Genomic DNA, 18,134 nt, shown 5'->3' with positions numbered 1-18,134 from the left:
TTCATGAAGGCCTGCCTTGTCTAGTGGTGATAACAAAGTGGTGTTAAGTGTTATAAACCTCAAAGGGGAATGTTAGAAGACAATAAATTATTTTTGTAATTATGTTGTGTGTGGTATTTTTATCTTCCATATTTTTCTTTTTCAAATTATTAATGCATAACTAGGCAGGCTTCAAGAAACTGCAATTTGCTATTTTCTCCTTTTCTATTGTTTCCCTATTCCCTTCTGCATCTCTAACTTTATAACTATTTGACTATCTTAGAAGAAATAAAATTGAAAAGGTATTAAGGAATGCTAACATGGTCAAGACAAAATTGATGAGTTTTGCGCTGGTGTGTCACTTCATGCTTCGTGCCAAGTAGTGTCCTAACGGCGAAAGAGAGAGAAAAGAAGTGAACAAAGTGTCTTATTCATCCATGGTTGGTAGTTTGATATATATTTACCTAGGGTAGATGTTGCTCATGGTTAGTGTGGTTAGTTGGATCCTTTATAAATTAGTTAAGGCACATTGGGCTATAATCTTACAAACACGTCTAGGTTGTGTTTTAGTGATGATAAACTGTTGTTGGATGGTTTCACAGATGTAGACATGGCAAGGGATGTTGATACTAAAAGATCCACTTTGGGACTTGATAACTCTTTCGAGAATGGTAGTGTGATGACAATCTAGGTTGCAAAAAAGTGTTTCTTTGTGTATTGCTGAGACCAAGTACTTCGTTATTCCAAAATATTGGTAGAACTTCTATGGCTAAAAAATTTCTTCCATAATTGAGCCTGAAGTATGAGCAAGTTATTCTTCGTTGTGGCAGTCATAGCAAGAACTTGCCATTCTATTCAAGATCAAAGCATATTGTTGTGAGGCCATTGGATTTGGGATGCATAGGAGATGAAGTTGTCAAAGCTTGAGAAAATCAGTGTTGATTATGTGTCAAGTATGATGTTGAATATGATGATTAAAAACTTAATGGAAAAACTAGTTGCTTTTATTAAGGTAGTGGTCTTGACGGAATCCTCCATATAAACATGAGGGAAAATTGTTAGCTGGTGTCTCACCTAGTAGTAGTAGTAGTAGTAGCAGTCCGACTACTAGGGTTTGCTAATGGATTTGCATGGAATCTTGTTATGCTATGATTATAGTTGGTTGGTTTTTTATTTTTTATTTTTTATTTTTCCCTTGGCTGAAAGAATCAAAAAGACATCTACATGAGAACATTGAAAGGGAAGTAGAAGAATATGAATGCTTGAACTTTTCTTCACTATTTTTTACATCTTTGAAGCTAGGATTGAATGTTCATTTGAAGCTCAATATGGTGCAATTTCAGTGTGTTCCTTCCACTGATGTTAATTTTATTACACAAACACTATAAGTGATTGGTTTTCTGCTTGCTTAAACTGCCCACTTGGTGAGTTTTTATTGATTTATTTATTTTTATATTTTTTCCTTTTATGTTTTGCTGAAATCCAGCTTAAAGTAATCAGCATTGTTGTTATCCAAGAGTTTGCACAAACTTGGTCATATATTTATTTTTATTGTTCGCTAGTGATATAGCAATAGACTGGAGACTTTAGGGTTTTTTCCCTCCACTTTGAAGGGGTTTCCACATAGAAATTTCTTGTCTCCCCTATGAGTTGATTATTTCCATTTAATTATAGTTTTTTTGTGTGCTTTATGTATGCTTGATTTACGTGGTGAACTGTTGTGGTTTTAATTTTATTTTCAGAAAATGTTAAATTATTCTTGTTTTGCTTGATCACTTGGTTTCACCCCAATAGTCACCAACTTTTACTGTCATATTACTTAATCTAAGCCACAAAAGTATAGTACTGTGATCATATAACTTACTATTGGAAAAATAAATTGCTAAAAGCTTGGACAATGTAGAAAATAGGAAAGAAAAAAAGGGCTGTTTGAACAAAATAGGAAAGAAATCCCAAATTACAAATATTTAAATAATAAAATGAATATATTTTTAATATTTTTCAAAATCAAAATTAATGGATCTCTTATGAGTATTACAAGAAATAAATAATTGTATACTGTTGTCATCCTTATTATCATCTTCTCCCCTCCCTCACAATGCTAATTAGGAATAATGCCCAAAGGGAAAATGAGTGAAAATGTGAATAAAAGGTAGAAAAAATAAAAATACTCCTGTAGAGAGGCCCTATAGTGGTTGTAAGAGTTTTGTAGGCTTGTAGCTGTTGCTACAGTGTAGAAGTGAGGCATTGCGACTGCTACATTTGTGATTTCTTTTGCCACTGCTATAGCGATGCATAATAGTATTGGGAGCTCAAAATTTATTATGTAATAGCATTACTTAAGAGTTGTAGTTGCTATTTGAAACCGTGGAGCACAAAGTGTTTCTAACGGTACTTGGGGGATGTAGATGTGTGATTTTGTGTTTAGTTTGCAAACTTTTCATGGTGGTGAGGTACAGGGTGAGAGTGAATGTGCTTTCTGCTTTTTGTTGGTCCTATAGACCCAAGGGAAGTCAATTAGTTTGTGGGAAGCTTGTGAGGAGATTCCTAGAGTTGATCTGCTTATGTACATTGCTTTGACGGGATATGTTCAACAAATGTTATGAGGAGATTCCTAGAGTTGATCTAGTTATGTACATTGCTTTGATGGATATGTACAACAAATGTTGAAGAGTGGCCATTGCATGAAAATTACTTGATAGGATAATTGAGAGAAATTTGCTTTGCTGGAATGCAATTATTTAGGCCATTGTGTTCATGGAAAATCTAGAAAATGGGCTAACTTTTTTGCAGAAGTAAATAGAATAGGGCCTGAAGATAGTGACTGATTTTCATAAGACAATAAAGCTGGCTAAAGGACGAGGATTTGTTAGATGAAAGTAACTTTATCGGTATTTTATGTTTTTGTGCTTGTGGTGGACTATCAATAGATGGTGGTCCTGAACTTGTGACTCGTGCTTTTGTTGCCCCAGAGGATTTTCTTTTTGGAGAATATGATCAAAGAAAACAGAAAATGAAGAGTAGAAACAGCAGAAGAAAGAAGATTGAGCTGATGGTAGCAATGGAGCTAACCAATGTTTGGTGCTTCTTTTCTCCTTGTGTGAGATTATTGTTGTTGTTTTCAATTTATTCTTGATGTTAAAATGTCAACCTAGAATATCTTTGTAAATAAAAAACAAATTAGGAAAGTGAGTAATTAGTGAGTAATTGTGGGGGATTTGATTTCATTTAATAGGAAATTATTTCCTTGATTAGAATAGGTTATTGTATTATATATTGGATTGTTCGTAAGAACAAAATGAATGAAAGAAATATTTTTTCCAATATTTTCTTCTTTCATGGTATCAGAGCTAGGGTTTTTTAAACCCAGCTAAAACAATGGCTGACAGCAGAGATTCTATCTCTGCCACAAACATCACCGGTGATTCAGAGGTTACGTCCGGTGGGAGTTTGAATGATAACACAGTTTTTCCATTTTCACTGGAAAAATTAAACGGAAAAAATTTCCGTGAATGGGCTCAGTCCATTAAACTAGTAATTGAGGGAAAAGGAAAGATTGGTTACCTTACCGGTGAGCGAAGGAAACCAGATCCATCCGACGCCGTCGCCTTGCAAAGATGGAGGTCCGAAAATTCCATGGTCACGGCTTGGCTCGTCAATTCAATGCAACCATCAATCGGAAAAATTTATTTGTTTTTGCCGACGGCGAAGGAGGTCTGGGAAGCCGTACGCGAGACGTACTCCGATGGCGAGAGTTACTCTCAAATCTTCGACATCAAGACCCGATTGTGGCAGATGAGGCAAGGCGAGAGAGGGGTTACCGAGTATTTCATGGAGATGAGTCATCTCTGGCAGGAGCTCGATCTGAGCATCGATGAAGAGCACGCGATACCGAAGGAGGCTCGAAAACGAGAGGGTCTTTGAGTTTCTTGCCGGCTTGAATCGAGAGCTCGACGACGTGAGAGGACGGATCCTTGGCCGGCGCCCTCTCCCTTCAACCCGAGAAGTTTTCGTAGAGGTCAGGCGTGAGGAGAACAGGAGACGGGTAATGTTGCGACCCCAAAGTGATTCCGCTGGGCTGGACCCGGCTGCACGTGGATCTACCCAAAAATTAGATGGGCCGCACACCGGGTCGGACGCTTCAGCCCTTGCATTAAAAGGCCCAGGAGGACCTAGTCAACGGCCACAGAGAGGTAAAATGTGGTGTGAACATTGTCGAAAAGCAGGTCATTCAAAAAATACCTGCTGGGAGATTCATGGAAAACCGGCAGACTGGAAACCGAGACAATACCACAAAAATCGTGGGTACCAAGCCAACACTGGCGGGTCAAATGAAAGATCACAAGGAGAGAACAATGATACCCCATCCGGCAGTGTATTCAGTCCTGAACAGTTGGATCAGTTATATAAGATGTTTTCATCAATGCAAACATCGGGTTAGTCTTCCTCTGGTTCTCTGGCTCATCGAGGTAATCATCTGACAGCTTTAAAAACCACATCTTGTTACAAATGCCCTTGGATAATTGATTCGGGTGCGTCCGATCATATGACTGGGTCATATCAATATTTTTCATCCTACTCCCCATATGCCGGGAATTTGAAGGTAAAAATTGCAGATGGATCTCTCTCACCAGTTGCTGGAAAAGGAAGTATTCGCATATCTGATTCCTTAACTTTACAATCAGTCTTACATGTCCCCAAGTTATCCTGCAATTTGTTATCTATCAGTCAGTTAACAAAAGACTCAAATTGTTCCGCTAAATTTGTTTCCTCCCATTGTGTTTTTCAGGACCTATCATCGGGGAAGACGATTGGCACTGCTAAAGCGTATGAGGGACTCTACTACTTTGAGGAGGCAAGTTTGAGTGAATTATGTAATACTACAATTTGTGATTCTGCATCTACTTTTAAAAATAGTAAACTTTTGTTATGGCATTCACGGATGGGTCATCCCAATTTTCAATATTTAAAACGTTTGTTTCCTTCTCTTTGTTCAAATAAAATGGCTTTTGAGTTTCAATGTGAAGTATGTGAACTTGCTAAACATCGTCGTACTTCGTTTCCATCATCCATATACAAACCATCTCGCCCATTTGCTATGTTTTACAGTGATGTATGGGGTCCCTCACGTTCCCTAAATCGCACCAATACAAAATGGTTTGTGACCTTTATCGATGACCATACTCGTCTTTGTTGGGTCTACTTATTGAAAGACAAAACTGAAGTCCGTTCCATTTTTATCAATTTTCATACCATGATTCATACACAGTTCCAGACTCATATTCAAATCCTACGTACTGATAGTGGTACGGAATATTTCAATACCATCCTGGGAACTTATCTTCAAGATCATGGGATTGTTCATCAAAGTTCTTGTGTGGATACCCCTCAACAAAATGGGGTTGCTGAACGAAAAAATAGACATATACTTGAAGTCGCCCGGGCTTTAATGTTTACTACCCACATGAAACATTATTTTTGGGGCGATGCCATTTTAACAGCCACACATCTCATTAATAGAATGCCAAGTCGAGTACTCTCATTTGTCACTCCTCTACAAAAATTTCAGGAAAACTTTCCTAACTCTCGATTCCCTTCTAGTCTCCCACTGAAAATTTTTGGTTGTACTGCGTTTGTTCATGTCCATGCACACCACCACGATAAATTGGATCCTCGTGCCATTAAATGTGTTTTCATTGGTTATTCACCTACCCAAAAAGGCTACAAATGCTATGACCCGGTCTCAAAACGACTGTTCGTTAGTCTTGATGTTACCTTTTTTGAAACCACTCCTTATTTCTCAAAGTCCTCTCTTCAGGGGGAGAAATGGAGGAGTGAAGATCGGTTCTTTGATCCTTTTACTATTGAATCTGCGGTTACTCCAGTTACTTCATTCCCTGGCCTGTCTATTGAGTCTTCCATTACAGTACTTCCTGATTTGCCAAACACAACTGAACACTTACCCTCAGGGGGAGATGCAGGAGAACAAAACAACACAGACATACTGGTTTACTCAAGAAAGCCGAAAACAAAGGAGAAGGAGAACCTCATATCTGAAGCACCAATAGCGTTGGACCCGGTGATGGCTCCGAATAATCATGATCTGGTAATTGAGTCTTCTTCTGACAATTCTGCACCTGATGATATCAATCTACCTATTGCAATCAGAAAACAAACCAGGTCATGTACTCAATATCCTTGGTCGAAATACATGTCTTATAAAAGCTTGTCTACAGGATATCGTGCATTTGTCTCTAATCTGGACAGGAAGAAAGTACCAAAATACATTCAGGAAGCTCTAGAAATACCAGAATGGAGAGAGGCAGTCTTGGAAGAAATGCGAGCCCTAGAAAAAAATGGAACTTGGAAGTTGACAGATCTACCGAAAGGGAAGAAGCCAGTAGGTTGTAAATGGGTTTTCACAGTGAAATGTAAATCTGATGGAACAGTTGAAAGATATAAAGCCAGACTTGTTGCAAAAGGCTTTACACAGACCTACGACATTGACTATACTGAGACATTTGTACCAGTGGCAAACTTAAATACAGTTTGGGTTCTCTTGTCCCTGGCAGCCAATTTAGATTGGCCACTACAACAGCTTGATATCAAAAATGCTTTCTTAAATGGAGAATTAGAAGAGGAAGTTTACATGACTATACCACCAGGATTCAGTAGAACAGGTGAAGAAGACAGAGTGTGTAAACTAAAGAAATCATTATATGGCCTCAAACAATCTCCAAGAGCGTGGTTCGACAGATTTGCAAAGGTACTAAAGAATCAAGGGTATCGACAAGGGCAATCAGACCATACACTATTCTTCCAATAGTCTCAAGGAGGTAAGAAAACAATTCTAATAGTGTATGTTGATGATATAATTCTTACTGGTGATGATACTGTAGAAATGGAGAGATTGAAGAAGGTTCTGGCTACTGAATTTGAAGTTAAAGACTTGGGACAGATGCGGTATTTCTTGGGCATGGAAGTGGCAAGAACAAAAAAGGGGATTAGTGTTTCTCAACGAAAGTATGTTACTGACCTCCTAGTTGAAACTGGCATGCTAGGGTGCAAACCCAGTGAAACCCCGATAGAAACAGTAAAGAGGGTTGAAGATTGTGGAAAACCAGTAGAAAAGGAGAGGTATCAGAGATTGGTTGGCAAACTGATCTACCTATCACATACTAGACCAGATATTGCATTTGCAGTTAGTGTAGTAAGTCAACACATGCACTCACCAAAGGAAGTTCACTTCGATGCCGTATACAAGATCCTTAGATACCTCAAGGGATCCCCAGGAAGAGGACTCTTCTTCAAGAAATGTGAGAGCAAGGAAATAGAGATCTTTACAGATGCAGATTGGGCAAGATCAGTGGAAGATAGAAGGTCCACCATAGGATATTGTACATTCATTTGGGGAAATCTCGTGACTTGGAGAAGCAAAAAACAGAATGTGGTGGCTCGTAGTAGTGCTGAAGCTGAATTCAGGGCAATCGCTCAAGGGATTTGTGAAGGATTGTGGTTACGAAAACTATTGGAGGAATTACGGGTACTGGTACACCTTCCTATCAAACTCTACAGTGACAATAAGGCAGCTATTAGCATCTCTCTTAATATAGTCCAACATGACAGGACTAAACATGTGGAGGTAGATAGACACTTCATCAAAGAAAAAATTGAAGAGGGAATTATATGTATGACTTATGTACCAACCAAGGAACAAACTGCAGATATTCTCACTAAAGGCTTGGGACTACAGAGTTTTGATGATCTTATTAACAAGTTGGAGATGATTAACATTTATGATCCAACTTGAGGGGGAGTGTTAAAATGTCAACCTAGAATATCTTTGTAAATAAAAAAAAAATTAGGAAAGTGAGTAATTAGTGAGTAATTATGGGGGATTTGATTTCATTTAATAGGAAATTATTTCCTTGATTAGAATAGGTTATTGTATTATATATTGGATTGTACGTAAGAACAAAATGAATGAAAGAAATATTTTTTCCAATCTTTTCTTCTTTCACTTGACATTGCAAATTGATGTGATAAGTTTGATCCTCGTGCCAGCTTTTACAGGGTTGAAATAGTGGATACAATGCTCTCACAAAAAAAAAGAAGAAAAGGTTTAAGTGGTGTGTGTTAGAATTATGGAATGTTAGTGTAATTAAAGTAGAATTATAGGAATATCTTTGTAAATTTTCCTTAAATTTAGTATGACTTCAGCCTCAAACAAAATTAAGTGGAGAAAATGGACCCATGTATTCTATCCCAAATAGACAGTATAAAGGCTTAATTGTCGTTATCGTTAAGAATGAATATATTTGTATAAGGCTAACAACCCTTCATTTCTTAAATTTGTGATGTGTGGAAAGAAAATGACAAATTTTGGGTTTTTGAAGGATTTTTTTTTCTTTATTTTTGTCAGTTCCCCAAATTTACTGCTTTCTGTAGTTACATACTTATAGCATGTGTCCTCCTCTTCCTCACTCTCTCTCTCTCTCACAACACCTTCTAGGTTTTACTTGATTCAATTAGCGTTTCCTATAGCAACACTCTGTTTATTCTGTTTCAAATTTAAATTGAAGTTGGTAATCCTAGTGGTCTTTGGAACTATCCATGTACATTGACCAACATCATACTTAGCTCTGTAGGTCTACAGAAGGAATACAGTGCTCTAAGAAAAACTTATACTCTTTGAGCAGGTAGATAACGTGAGGGATTACTCTGACTATAAAGTGAAGTTCATGCAATAATGATCCAAGCCATATCAAAGTTCATTGGGCAGTAGATAGTGTTGTGTTTGGTGGCTCATTTCTTGGAATGGTTAACATATACAAGGAGAAGGACATAGTTAATATCAGCATTCTAGGAAAATTCGTCGACAGTTTCATTGAAATTTCAGAAATCTCAGAAACCTGCTCTCGGTATTTTATTCTGTCGATGATTTTGTTCTGGGTTGCGAGGCTGAATTCAAAATTTAAATTTGAACGTTAAGTTGGTTGGGTTTTGGTGGGAATCCTCCGAAGGAAAGTTAATTTATACACTTGTTTGAGTGTATTGTAAAATAGAAGATCATTGAAAATCCATTGTATTGTGTACTTTGTTTTATATAGTGAAACATTTGCCGATTGCTCCCGTGAATGTAGGCTTTGCTACACCACGTAAACCTTTTTGTTGATTCTTGTTGTTTTCAGATATACTGCGTGTGTGAATTATATTTTGGTGCTTCATTGCTTTCTACGTTTATATATTATGCTGCGCAAATTCATATTTCATTGACAACAATTGGTATCAGAGTGTTGTTGTCATGACATCAGGTTCTTCTTCTGCAAGGTTTGATGTTGTCAAATTTGATGGAACCGGAAACTTCAGTTTGTGGCAGAGGAGAGTGAAGGATTTGCTTGTGTGGGGAAGGCATTGTGTGGTGTTCAATTGGAAGGTATGGATGAGGCAACTTGGAGAGAATTGGAAGCAAAGGCGGTTTTCACAATATGTTTGTGTTTGGCCGACGAAGTACTCTATCATGTGATGGAAGAGGATTCTCCGGCAGTAGTTTGGAATAAACTAGAAAGCTGGTATATGTATAAGTCCTTATCAAACAAACTTTTTTTTAAGCAAAGACTGTATTGGCTTAATATGGTGGAGGGTTCGGATTTGAATCAACATATCAACACTTTCAATTAGATTGTGAGTAATTTGGTTCGTGGTGATGTAAAGTTCGAGGAGAAAGACAAGGCGATGACGCTATTAAATTCCCTACCTACATCTCAAAACTTATGAGAACTTGGTTACCACTCTTACATGGGGCAAGGATAGCTTGAATTTGGAAGAGGTGACAAGTGTATTGCTCGGTTTTTATCAAAGAAAAATGGTTAGCGATGAAGCTTCACATGGTGAAGGACTTGTTGTGAAAAGTAACCAAGAATATGGGATACGCAAGTCCCAGAGCAAATCTTGGTTGCAGTCCGGAAAGAAGAGGGATGTGAAATGTTTTAAGTGCGGTAAAATTGGGCACATAAGACCAAAATGTCCGGAGTGGAAGAAAGGGAATTTTGAAAATCAGCAAGATCCGTCAAAATCTACAAATGTAGTAGAATTAGATTCAGAAGCAGTGACGGGGATATGCTATGTGTTTCATCGGGTTTGGAGTGTCTCATGGATGATTCTTGGATTCTAGATACCGGATGCTCTTATCACATGACAGCAAATAGAAAATGGTTCGACACCTACAGGTCAATTAATATTGGTTGTGTTTTGATGGGAAATAATATTTCATGCAAAATACTTGGTATTGGAAATGTCAAAATCAAAATGTAAGATAGTGTTGTAAGAACCATATGTGATGTAAAGCATGTACCGGGTCTAAGGAAGAATGTTATTACATTGGGTACTTTAGACTATAATGGACATAGTTACAAGTCTAAAAGTGGAGAAATAAAAGTATGTGAAGGAGACTCGATAGTGATGAAAGGAGAAAAGATAGCGGGAAATATCTATGCATTGCAGGGTGTTATGGTTGTAGGTGGAGCTGTAGCTATTGAATCTGAATTAGATATTCCGTTGTATATGTGATTAGAGCATATGGGTGACTACATGTATTCATATGTTTGGGGACTAGTGAGGATGGCATCACGAGGCAGGCATATGATTTTTGTGGGTGTATCACGAAAGGTCTTGGTTTATCTCATGTGGCAAAAACCTGATGTTGATGTGTGTTTACCAGGTCAAACTTGTGGTTGAGGTGGAGTACTAGACCAGGAGAGAAATCCTCAGGTCAAACATTGGGATTGAGTACGCTGGTTTCGTTCAAGAAGTTTTGTGAGTAAGGCAGGTTATATGTAAGGCTTGTAGGGTTCTTCTTGGTGAAGTCAGTGAGTATAGCATGTTTCTCGAGTGACTGATCGCCAAAGGTATCACTAGATAAGAGAGTTACGGGTGAATTGTGGATAGGTTTTGGGGTAGACTACTAGGTTGTGAGTGGATTTCTACTGGTGCACTATTCTAGTGATGGAAGATCTAGGCTTGGTGTTACGTCCGGACAGTACATCTTTCTAGGGTATAAGAAAGGTGGGTGCAAGTTGGGTGATCTTGTGGCAAACAAAGGGATGATCGAGGACATGATTTTTGGAGATAAAGTCATGGGACAACGTACTCAGGTAAAGGAAGAGAAACAAATGCCAGAAAATTGCGGCAGCAGCAATCATATTATTCAGGTGGAGTTAGGAACTTAGGGCGAAAACGCGGGGAGTTCTATCTCGGGTCAATAGTATCACGGTATGAATGAGCATGTGATACAGCTGGAGCAAGAGACTTAGGGCAGAGATAACATAGTTCATATTGCAGGGAGTTTTAGCTTAGGAGACCAGCATAATCATGGTGGGCCCATGTGCACTATCAGACCACCACTTATAAATAAATTTGACATTCTGGAGTTTTATGTATTCATTATTACCAGCAGCAAGGTTCCTACTATTTTTCAAATTGCAATGCATGACAAAGGGAAAAATAGGTGGATGAGTGCTATGGTGGAGGAAATGGAAGTATTGCATATGTACAAGATGTGTGAGTTGGTGAGGCTTCTAGTTGGGAAGAGGGTGATAGGATGCAGTGGAGTGATGTGTCTGTTATGTGTGAATGACATGTTATTGGCTGGAAATGCTTTAACTAAGGCTAATCAGTTGGGAACTCTATTGAAAGGTTGACATAAATGTGTTGGGTACGACCAAAAGGGTCTTGGTTTGCTGATTCGCATTGACAGAGTTGCAGGGAGATTGGTGTTATCTCAGGGTGGCTTTGCCGTCTCAAGGGGGTTCTGTGGAAAATCAATATGGAATGTCTACCGCTCGGTACCCAAGGACGGGCTGTGATGTTCGCGATATGTCAAAGGTCCCCCATGATTGTGCAATGGGGTGTTTCAGCAGGCAACAGAGTGAACCGTCAGTAGTTAATTTTGTTGAAGACTATGCAAGGGGCTTTGGTGATAGAAGACTTGCAGCAGTGTTTGTGTTTACTGTTATGGGAAGGTCTTGTTGGAAGTCTAGGGTGAAGTCTTCGAGTGTTGCATCTACAACTGTATCGGGGTTGATGGTAGAAGTTGAAGTTGCCATCGGCAAGTTCAAACGGTGTTGCTTGGACTTGGTGTTTGTCTCCAAGTGCTCCCAACCAAATGTTCTAAGGTCAAGGTGGAGAATCGGGATATGTTTTTCGGGTTCTCCTAAGTGGAAAAAATTCTCCAAGTTGGAGATTGGTGTGTTTGGCGGCTCATTTCTTGGAATGGTTAACGTACACAAGGAGAAGGACATGGTTAATATCAGCATTTTGGGAAAATCCGTCGACGGTTTAACTGAAATTTTAGAAATCTTAGAAACCTGCTCTCGGTATTTTATTCCTAAAACTGTCGACGGTTTTGTTATGGGCTGCGAGGCTGAATTCAAAATTTGAATTTGAACGTTAAGTTGGTTGGGTTTTTTTGGGGGGGGGGGGGGGAGGGGGAACTTCCGAAGGAAAGTTTTTTTATACATTTGTTTGAGTGTATTGTAAAATAGAAGATCATTGAAAATCCATTGTGTTGTGTACTTTGTTTTACATAGTGAAACCTTTGCCGATTGCTTCCGTGGATGTAGGCTTTGCCGAACCACGTAAACCTTTGTGTTGATTCTTGTTGTTTTCAAATATACTGCGTGTGTGAATTATATTTTGGCGCTTCATTGCTTGCTGTGTTTATATATTCCGCTGCGCAAATTCATAGTTCATTAATTACTAGCCTTGGAGTGAAGAAAACAGGTTGTGCAGGATTAGGTCAATTGCTACTTTTCAGTTCTCATTATGTGTTACTTATTGGAGTTGGAGGCGATGTTCTTCATTTTGACTAGATTACAATCTTGATCCAAGTTAGAACAGTTAGTAGGGCAACTTTGTCATTGCCATTAGCCATATTGGGCAAGTGAATTGTTGATATGGGTGGACTTAACATTGGGATGAAGAAACTATGGGAATATATTCCCTGAAATTTGACACTTTTCTACAAAATATCATTAAATGCTGAAAGAGGTTGCATGGATTTAGAATCCGACTCTAGATGTAAGGATCTTCCCATACTAGTTAAATAATAATCAAACAAGAAGTTCTATGAAGATACTCAGAGCACCCTCAAACTCTACCTATTCAGCATGGTAATGTTTAGAATCAAAGAGGGCAAAGTGCATTTGGCTGATGATATCGATAGTTATATTGAAAATTGACTCTGCTGTTTGGACTGGGTGGAGTTTCTTAGGCCAGAATGTCCCTTTAACTGTGGAATTCCTTTGTTTTGATTAAGGAGCAACAACACATTGACAGATTTTGTGGTGATACATGTTCCTTCTACTTCCCCAAGAAAAACTCTCTGCATCGCAATGCATATTGTGTCAGCTGGACCTTTCATAAGTGGAGACAAAATATAATGTCCATAATTTTAACTCTTGACAAATTTATTTCCCAAGGATGGTGTGGCTAGCTGTTTGGACACCTAGTCTTTTATTTTTATACGCTTACACAATTATATTTTAAATGAAGTTTGAATTATATTAACTTTTTCCTCCTAGTGGTCATTATTCCTCCTTTTACAATTACTTGTTCTCTTCTACTTACTACGAACTCACAACTGGGATTCCCAATAATCCCTCCCGCACTTGTTAGTTACTACATTAAAATCTGTAGAAACACATGCATGATCACCAAGGCCCGCTTTGAACAAGTTGGATACCACTTGTTAGTACTAGAGGACTCCTCGCACATAGGCTTGATATACATGGGTAAGTACCAACTTGACTCAAAAGTTTTAAGTTATTTTATGTCTTGGATTCAGGCATGTACATAACCTAATTTACTGTGGGAAGCTCATAAGTGGAATTTCCAACAAAAAGAAGCTTGAAAATTTAACTTATCCATGAGTTGGATAGGAAGATCTTGGGATTCTGTTGAACTTGTAGACCATTAATCGAACACGATCTTGTTCAGTTGAAGAATCAGTAGAAGGAACTCAAGACCGATGGTAAAACACTTAAGGTTTGGCTTGGGTTATCCTAAACGTTTCACTTGATCACATTTCTGAGTATTTTATGTCCAGACAAGGAGCCTTGTGCAAGATGGCAACCTTCTTATGCAGTTATGCCTGAAACTCTTGGATGGAAAATGAACCCTTAATTTTGTCTGTATAATTGGGTTGATTTTGCTCAACTAGGAAGAAGTGGTGATATACTCAAATAGACACTTAAAACGTCAGTTCCCCAATCCCCCTGTGCAAAATAAAGCAACAAACAGAGAGAGAGAAGGTGAGAGTCACCAGTTCAGCTGTTTGGAGCATGTCATGATGCCCTCTGGAGCTAAGAGCCCTGTAAATGACATCTGATTCTTTGAAGGCATCTGCCTCAATTACTACGGCATTGCCTGCTGCACCTGCCCAGAATGGCCTGTCAACATTTACATGAAAGATCATAAGTTGGGGTAGCCTCACCTTTTTTTTGTATTCATTCTCACAATTATATGATGAGCCATTCCCAATGCTAAGTATCTAAAATAACAACAATTTGACATGCATGAGAAAAGAAGGAAATAGTTCTTTCTCCATTTGTTGCCTATCTTTTTTCCTACCCTCTTTTCCTCTTACCAGCTTCAATGTTACTTTGTAAACAGAGACAACCTAGAAAAGGAAGTTTTATATATATAGCTGTCCTTACTCTTTGAGAATGTCCTGAAGCACAGTGCTCTTCCCAGCTCCCATCCCACCACCCATGAAAAGGAGGACTGAGCTTCTATCTTTGTGGGCAACTGGAGCCATCACATCCGTACACTGTGAGTCATCATTCTGTAAAATTCTGATTGCCTTCATCTCCTCCACCAATGTTGAGAATACTCTAGCAACTTTCAAATTTTTTGTCACCCTCTCAAACCTCTGTTCTCTATCTCAGACAAAACAAGAACAGAAGCACATTAACAATCCTATTTGGTTGACTGAAATGGAAGCTTCCTTCAATATTCTTACTTGATGAAAAAATCATAGAGCTGGCAGTCATTTGGTGGAAACATTAAATTGGAACCTAAGATTTCGAGTCAAATTCAAGGTCACAATTTCATATTCCAACCTTCATAAAATTGATGTGTTGTCTTCCTCCAAATGTATGAATCTGTTTTCACCATTTTATACATGCAGTATTTTTTAAAAGCTGAGCATTGCCAAATCTCCTTATCTGAGCCGCAGATATTTTGTCCCCTAGGGGTTAGAAATTCTATGCTGAAAGTCTCGGATTTGAACTTGAAGAGAAGGTGGGAAAGGGCATATAGGAAATGAGCTACCTCTTGTGTTGTGTAGCACAGGCGGGCCTCTGGTGGGCCAAAAAGAAAGTTGTAGTTATTTTAGGTTTATATCTATCCATCCTACAAGACACGGTGTCAACTAAGTTGCTCAGCTTTACAGATATTATTCTTTTTTACTTTACGAAATTCTTATTTTAGTTATATCTACTTTTTGGATATATTGCCTTTTACTTGTTTTCATTTTAGTTCATCTAACGTAATTCACTTTATACTAGTTCATATAATGTAATTCACTTTATACCCATCTTATAATTTTTCAAAGAGTTCTACTATAAATGTAGAAAATTCTTACAAAAGTTTTTACTTCAATGTGGCATTTCATCATGTGGCTTCCTAGCTTCCTAAAACTACAATTTTTTTTTTTTTTTTAAATGGGACCCAAAAGCTTTAACACATGTCAAAATGCTAGATTTAAGAGTAAAAACTTGTAGGATGATATATTGTCTTGAAAATTTAGATTTATTATGGGAGTTTTTTTTTTTTTTTTTTAAATCTCTGGCTTGAGACTCATTGTGCCCAGGCTACACAATGGGAGGAAGCCCCATGTCCCATCTCATCTTCTTTTCACCCCCTTTCGAGTTCAAACCTCAGACCCGGGAAGTCTGATGCTGTGATAGAGAACCTCTAAGTGTGAAAATTTAAATAGAAGTGGTTCATAATTTGGTAATTGCTTGCATACTTTTGTCCAACCCCAACCCCTTATGAGAGAAGAAAATAAAATTCTCATGTTGCATGTCTGGTTATTCTGTAGTTACCTAGTAGCTGCCAGGACAATGCGTTTGAGCTTCTTCTTTGCCTCAGAAATGCCAGAATCAGCACTCAAAACCTGGAATCATATTAATTAGAAGAAATAAGTTAATGGCATTAGTGTATGAGTGAAAGAAATAATTAAATGAAAACCTAGAAATGTTCTTATTTTTTTTACTTTGTTGGTCAGCATTGGATCTTAATTATAATTAATTTCATACATGACTGATTGCTATATCGGCATGGCTCCAATGGAATGCAAAGTAACTAAGAATGCATCTCTCAAACTCCTCCAATAGCTTTACAAATAGAGAACTCGCATCGGGTTCGCTGGCAAAGAATGAATAGATGTCATCCTCACATGCTTCAGGTCTGGCGACATAAGCAGATGCTAGCTTGCAAAGCTGTGGACACTCTCTTCTATCAGCGAATCCCAGTTGCCTTGCTGCATGTGCATATATATATATATATACACACTCCAAATCAATGAGATCCAGTGGTTTATTTGCATGATAATTTGATCTTATAAAATCAAAGTATGCAAATTGTTGGTAGTTAATTCTATGATGATAGAATGAATTAATTACCTACATAATGGGAGAATTTTTCAAGCTTAACAGCATTATTGGTTTCTTCGATTTTCAGGCATGGAATGATCTTTTCATGTCTTCGCTTTCGATGATGATAATGCATTGCCACAGCAATGATCAGTCCGATTGAAGAGGCTACGAAGATCTGTGTGAAGGTTGGCTTGCTGGAGTTAAAATCTGAACACAACCAGGTGCACAAGTCAGCCATGGTATGGAAACCTCTTTGCTTTTCAGAAAATTTCCATCGAGGATATATATATGTGTGTGTGTGTGTGTGTGTATATATATATATATATATATATATAGAGAGAGAGAGAGAGAGAGAGAGAGAGAGAGAGGTGATGAACCAGGCCTGGTCTTTGAAGACAATTACCTTTCTGCATTTTTCATTAGAGTGAATTGGAATGTTGATTTCCTGTTTATCTCAAACTGCAAAAGCCAAAAACTACAAGCAGATTTGGATGGAGTAATTAATTGAATGATTTAATTTTGAGGTGCAGGTCAATCGTGATGTTTGTTTGGGAGCTGGATGGAACTGGGAGATGGGTTTTCGGATTTCCTATGAGACTATCATCCTCCTCTTGACAAGTGTATATATAATTTGAGCATCAAATCATTTCTTTCCCATAATTTTCTTGGCACAATGCATGCATGGCACTTTTGATTCAGTTACCAAGGAAGAAAAAAAACCTTAAAATGACCGTGACAGTCATGTAAATTTGTACCCAACAAATAAAATTGCAGGGTTATATTACATATACTGTTGTGTTTTGGTCAATCCTAAATTACTAGATGGAGGCCTAAGGTCCACGTACTGCCCTCTATTGTTGAGATCCAAGGAGACAATGATAAGAGTTAGAAGGGGTCATAGTACATCTCTTTTCAAAATTACTTAGTACAACTATCTTAAAATAGGCCTAGATTTAATCCAATACATATCTTTATTAATGATTTTTTTTTTGTTCTAACTCGGGAATCTCTGAACAATCTCGGAGATGCAGCATGCTCATGAATTTTTTTTAAAAGCTTTAAAAAAGCGAGACGTTGATTGACAAGAACCCAATAATTGTTATACTATATTTGCTATAATTCACACAAATTCAAATTCAAGATTCGGTAGAGTAAGATATTAGAAATTTATAAAATAATAAAATAATATTTACCAATTTTTCTATTGAAATTTCGAAAATTAAGAAAAAGGGTATCTTTTTGTAAATATTTTAAAATTAAAAGTAAAAAACAAAACTATTATAACAAGCAAATAGGGTCAATTGTATTTTTTGATTATTATTTTTGCATATAAATACTGAAGAATTTAAAAAAGACGTAATTATTTTAGAATTTTCTGAAAATATATTCACAGCTAAACAGGTTTCTCCTACTAAAGTTTTGTTTATAAATGTGATAGGCAAATAGGATGTCACAAGAAAAAGGATGCTTGTTGTTTGTGGCATGCTCAGTCGTAGA

General features: G+C 37.7%; 1 protein-coding gene across 1 annotated transcript in view; it reads right to left on the bottom strand.

Moving 5' to 3' along the window:
• The window catches only part of LOC131156008 (calmodulin calcium-dependent NAD kinase-like), a 50,674-nt gene extending 33,799 nt beyond the window's left edge, over window positions 1–16,875 (bottom strand). Inside the window, exons 1-5 of the mRNA XM_058109463.1 lie at window positions 16,665–16,875; window positions 16,299–16,522; window positions 16,086–16,156; window positions 14,694–14,915; window positions 14,300–14,426 (exon numbers count right to left, since the gene is read on the bottom strand). Coding sequence (XP_057965446.1) covers window positions 14,300–14,426; window positions 14,694–14,915; window positions 16,086–16,156; window positions 16,299–16,522; window positions 16,665–16,875 — 855 coding nt within the window. The remainder of the gene's footprint in view (window positions 1–14,299; window positions 14,427–14,693; window positions 14,916–16,085; window positions 16,157–16,298; window positions 16,523–16,664) is intronic.
• Window positions 16,876–18,134: the final 1,259 nt, after the last annotated feature.

The sequence above is a fragment of the Malania oleifera genome, chromosome 5 (genome assembly GCF_029873635.1).
Source record: "Malania oleifera isolate guangnan ecotype guangnan chromosome 5, ASM2987363v1, whole genome shotgun sequence".
Lineage (NCBI taxonomy): Eukaryota > Viridiplantae > Streptophyta > Magnoliopsida > Santalales > Ximeniaceae > Malania > Malania oleifera.
This window is presented reverse-complemented; position numbering and strand designations above follow the sequence as displayed.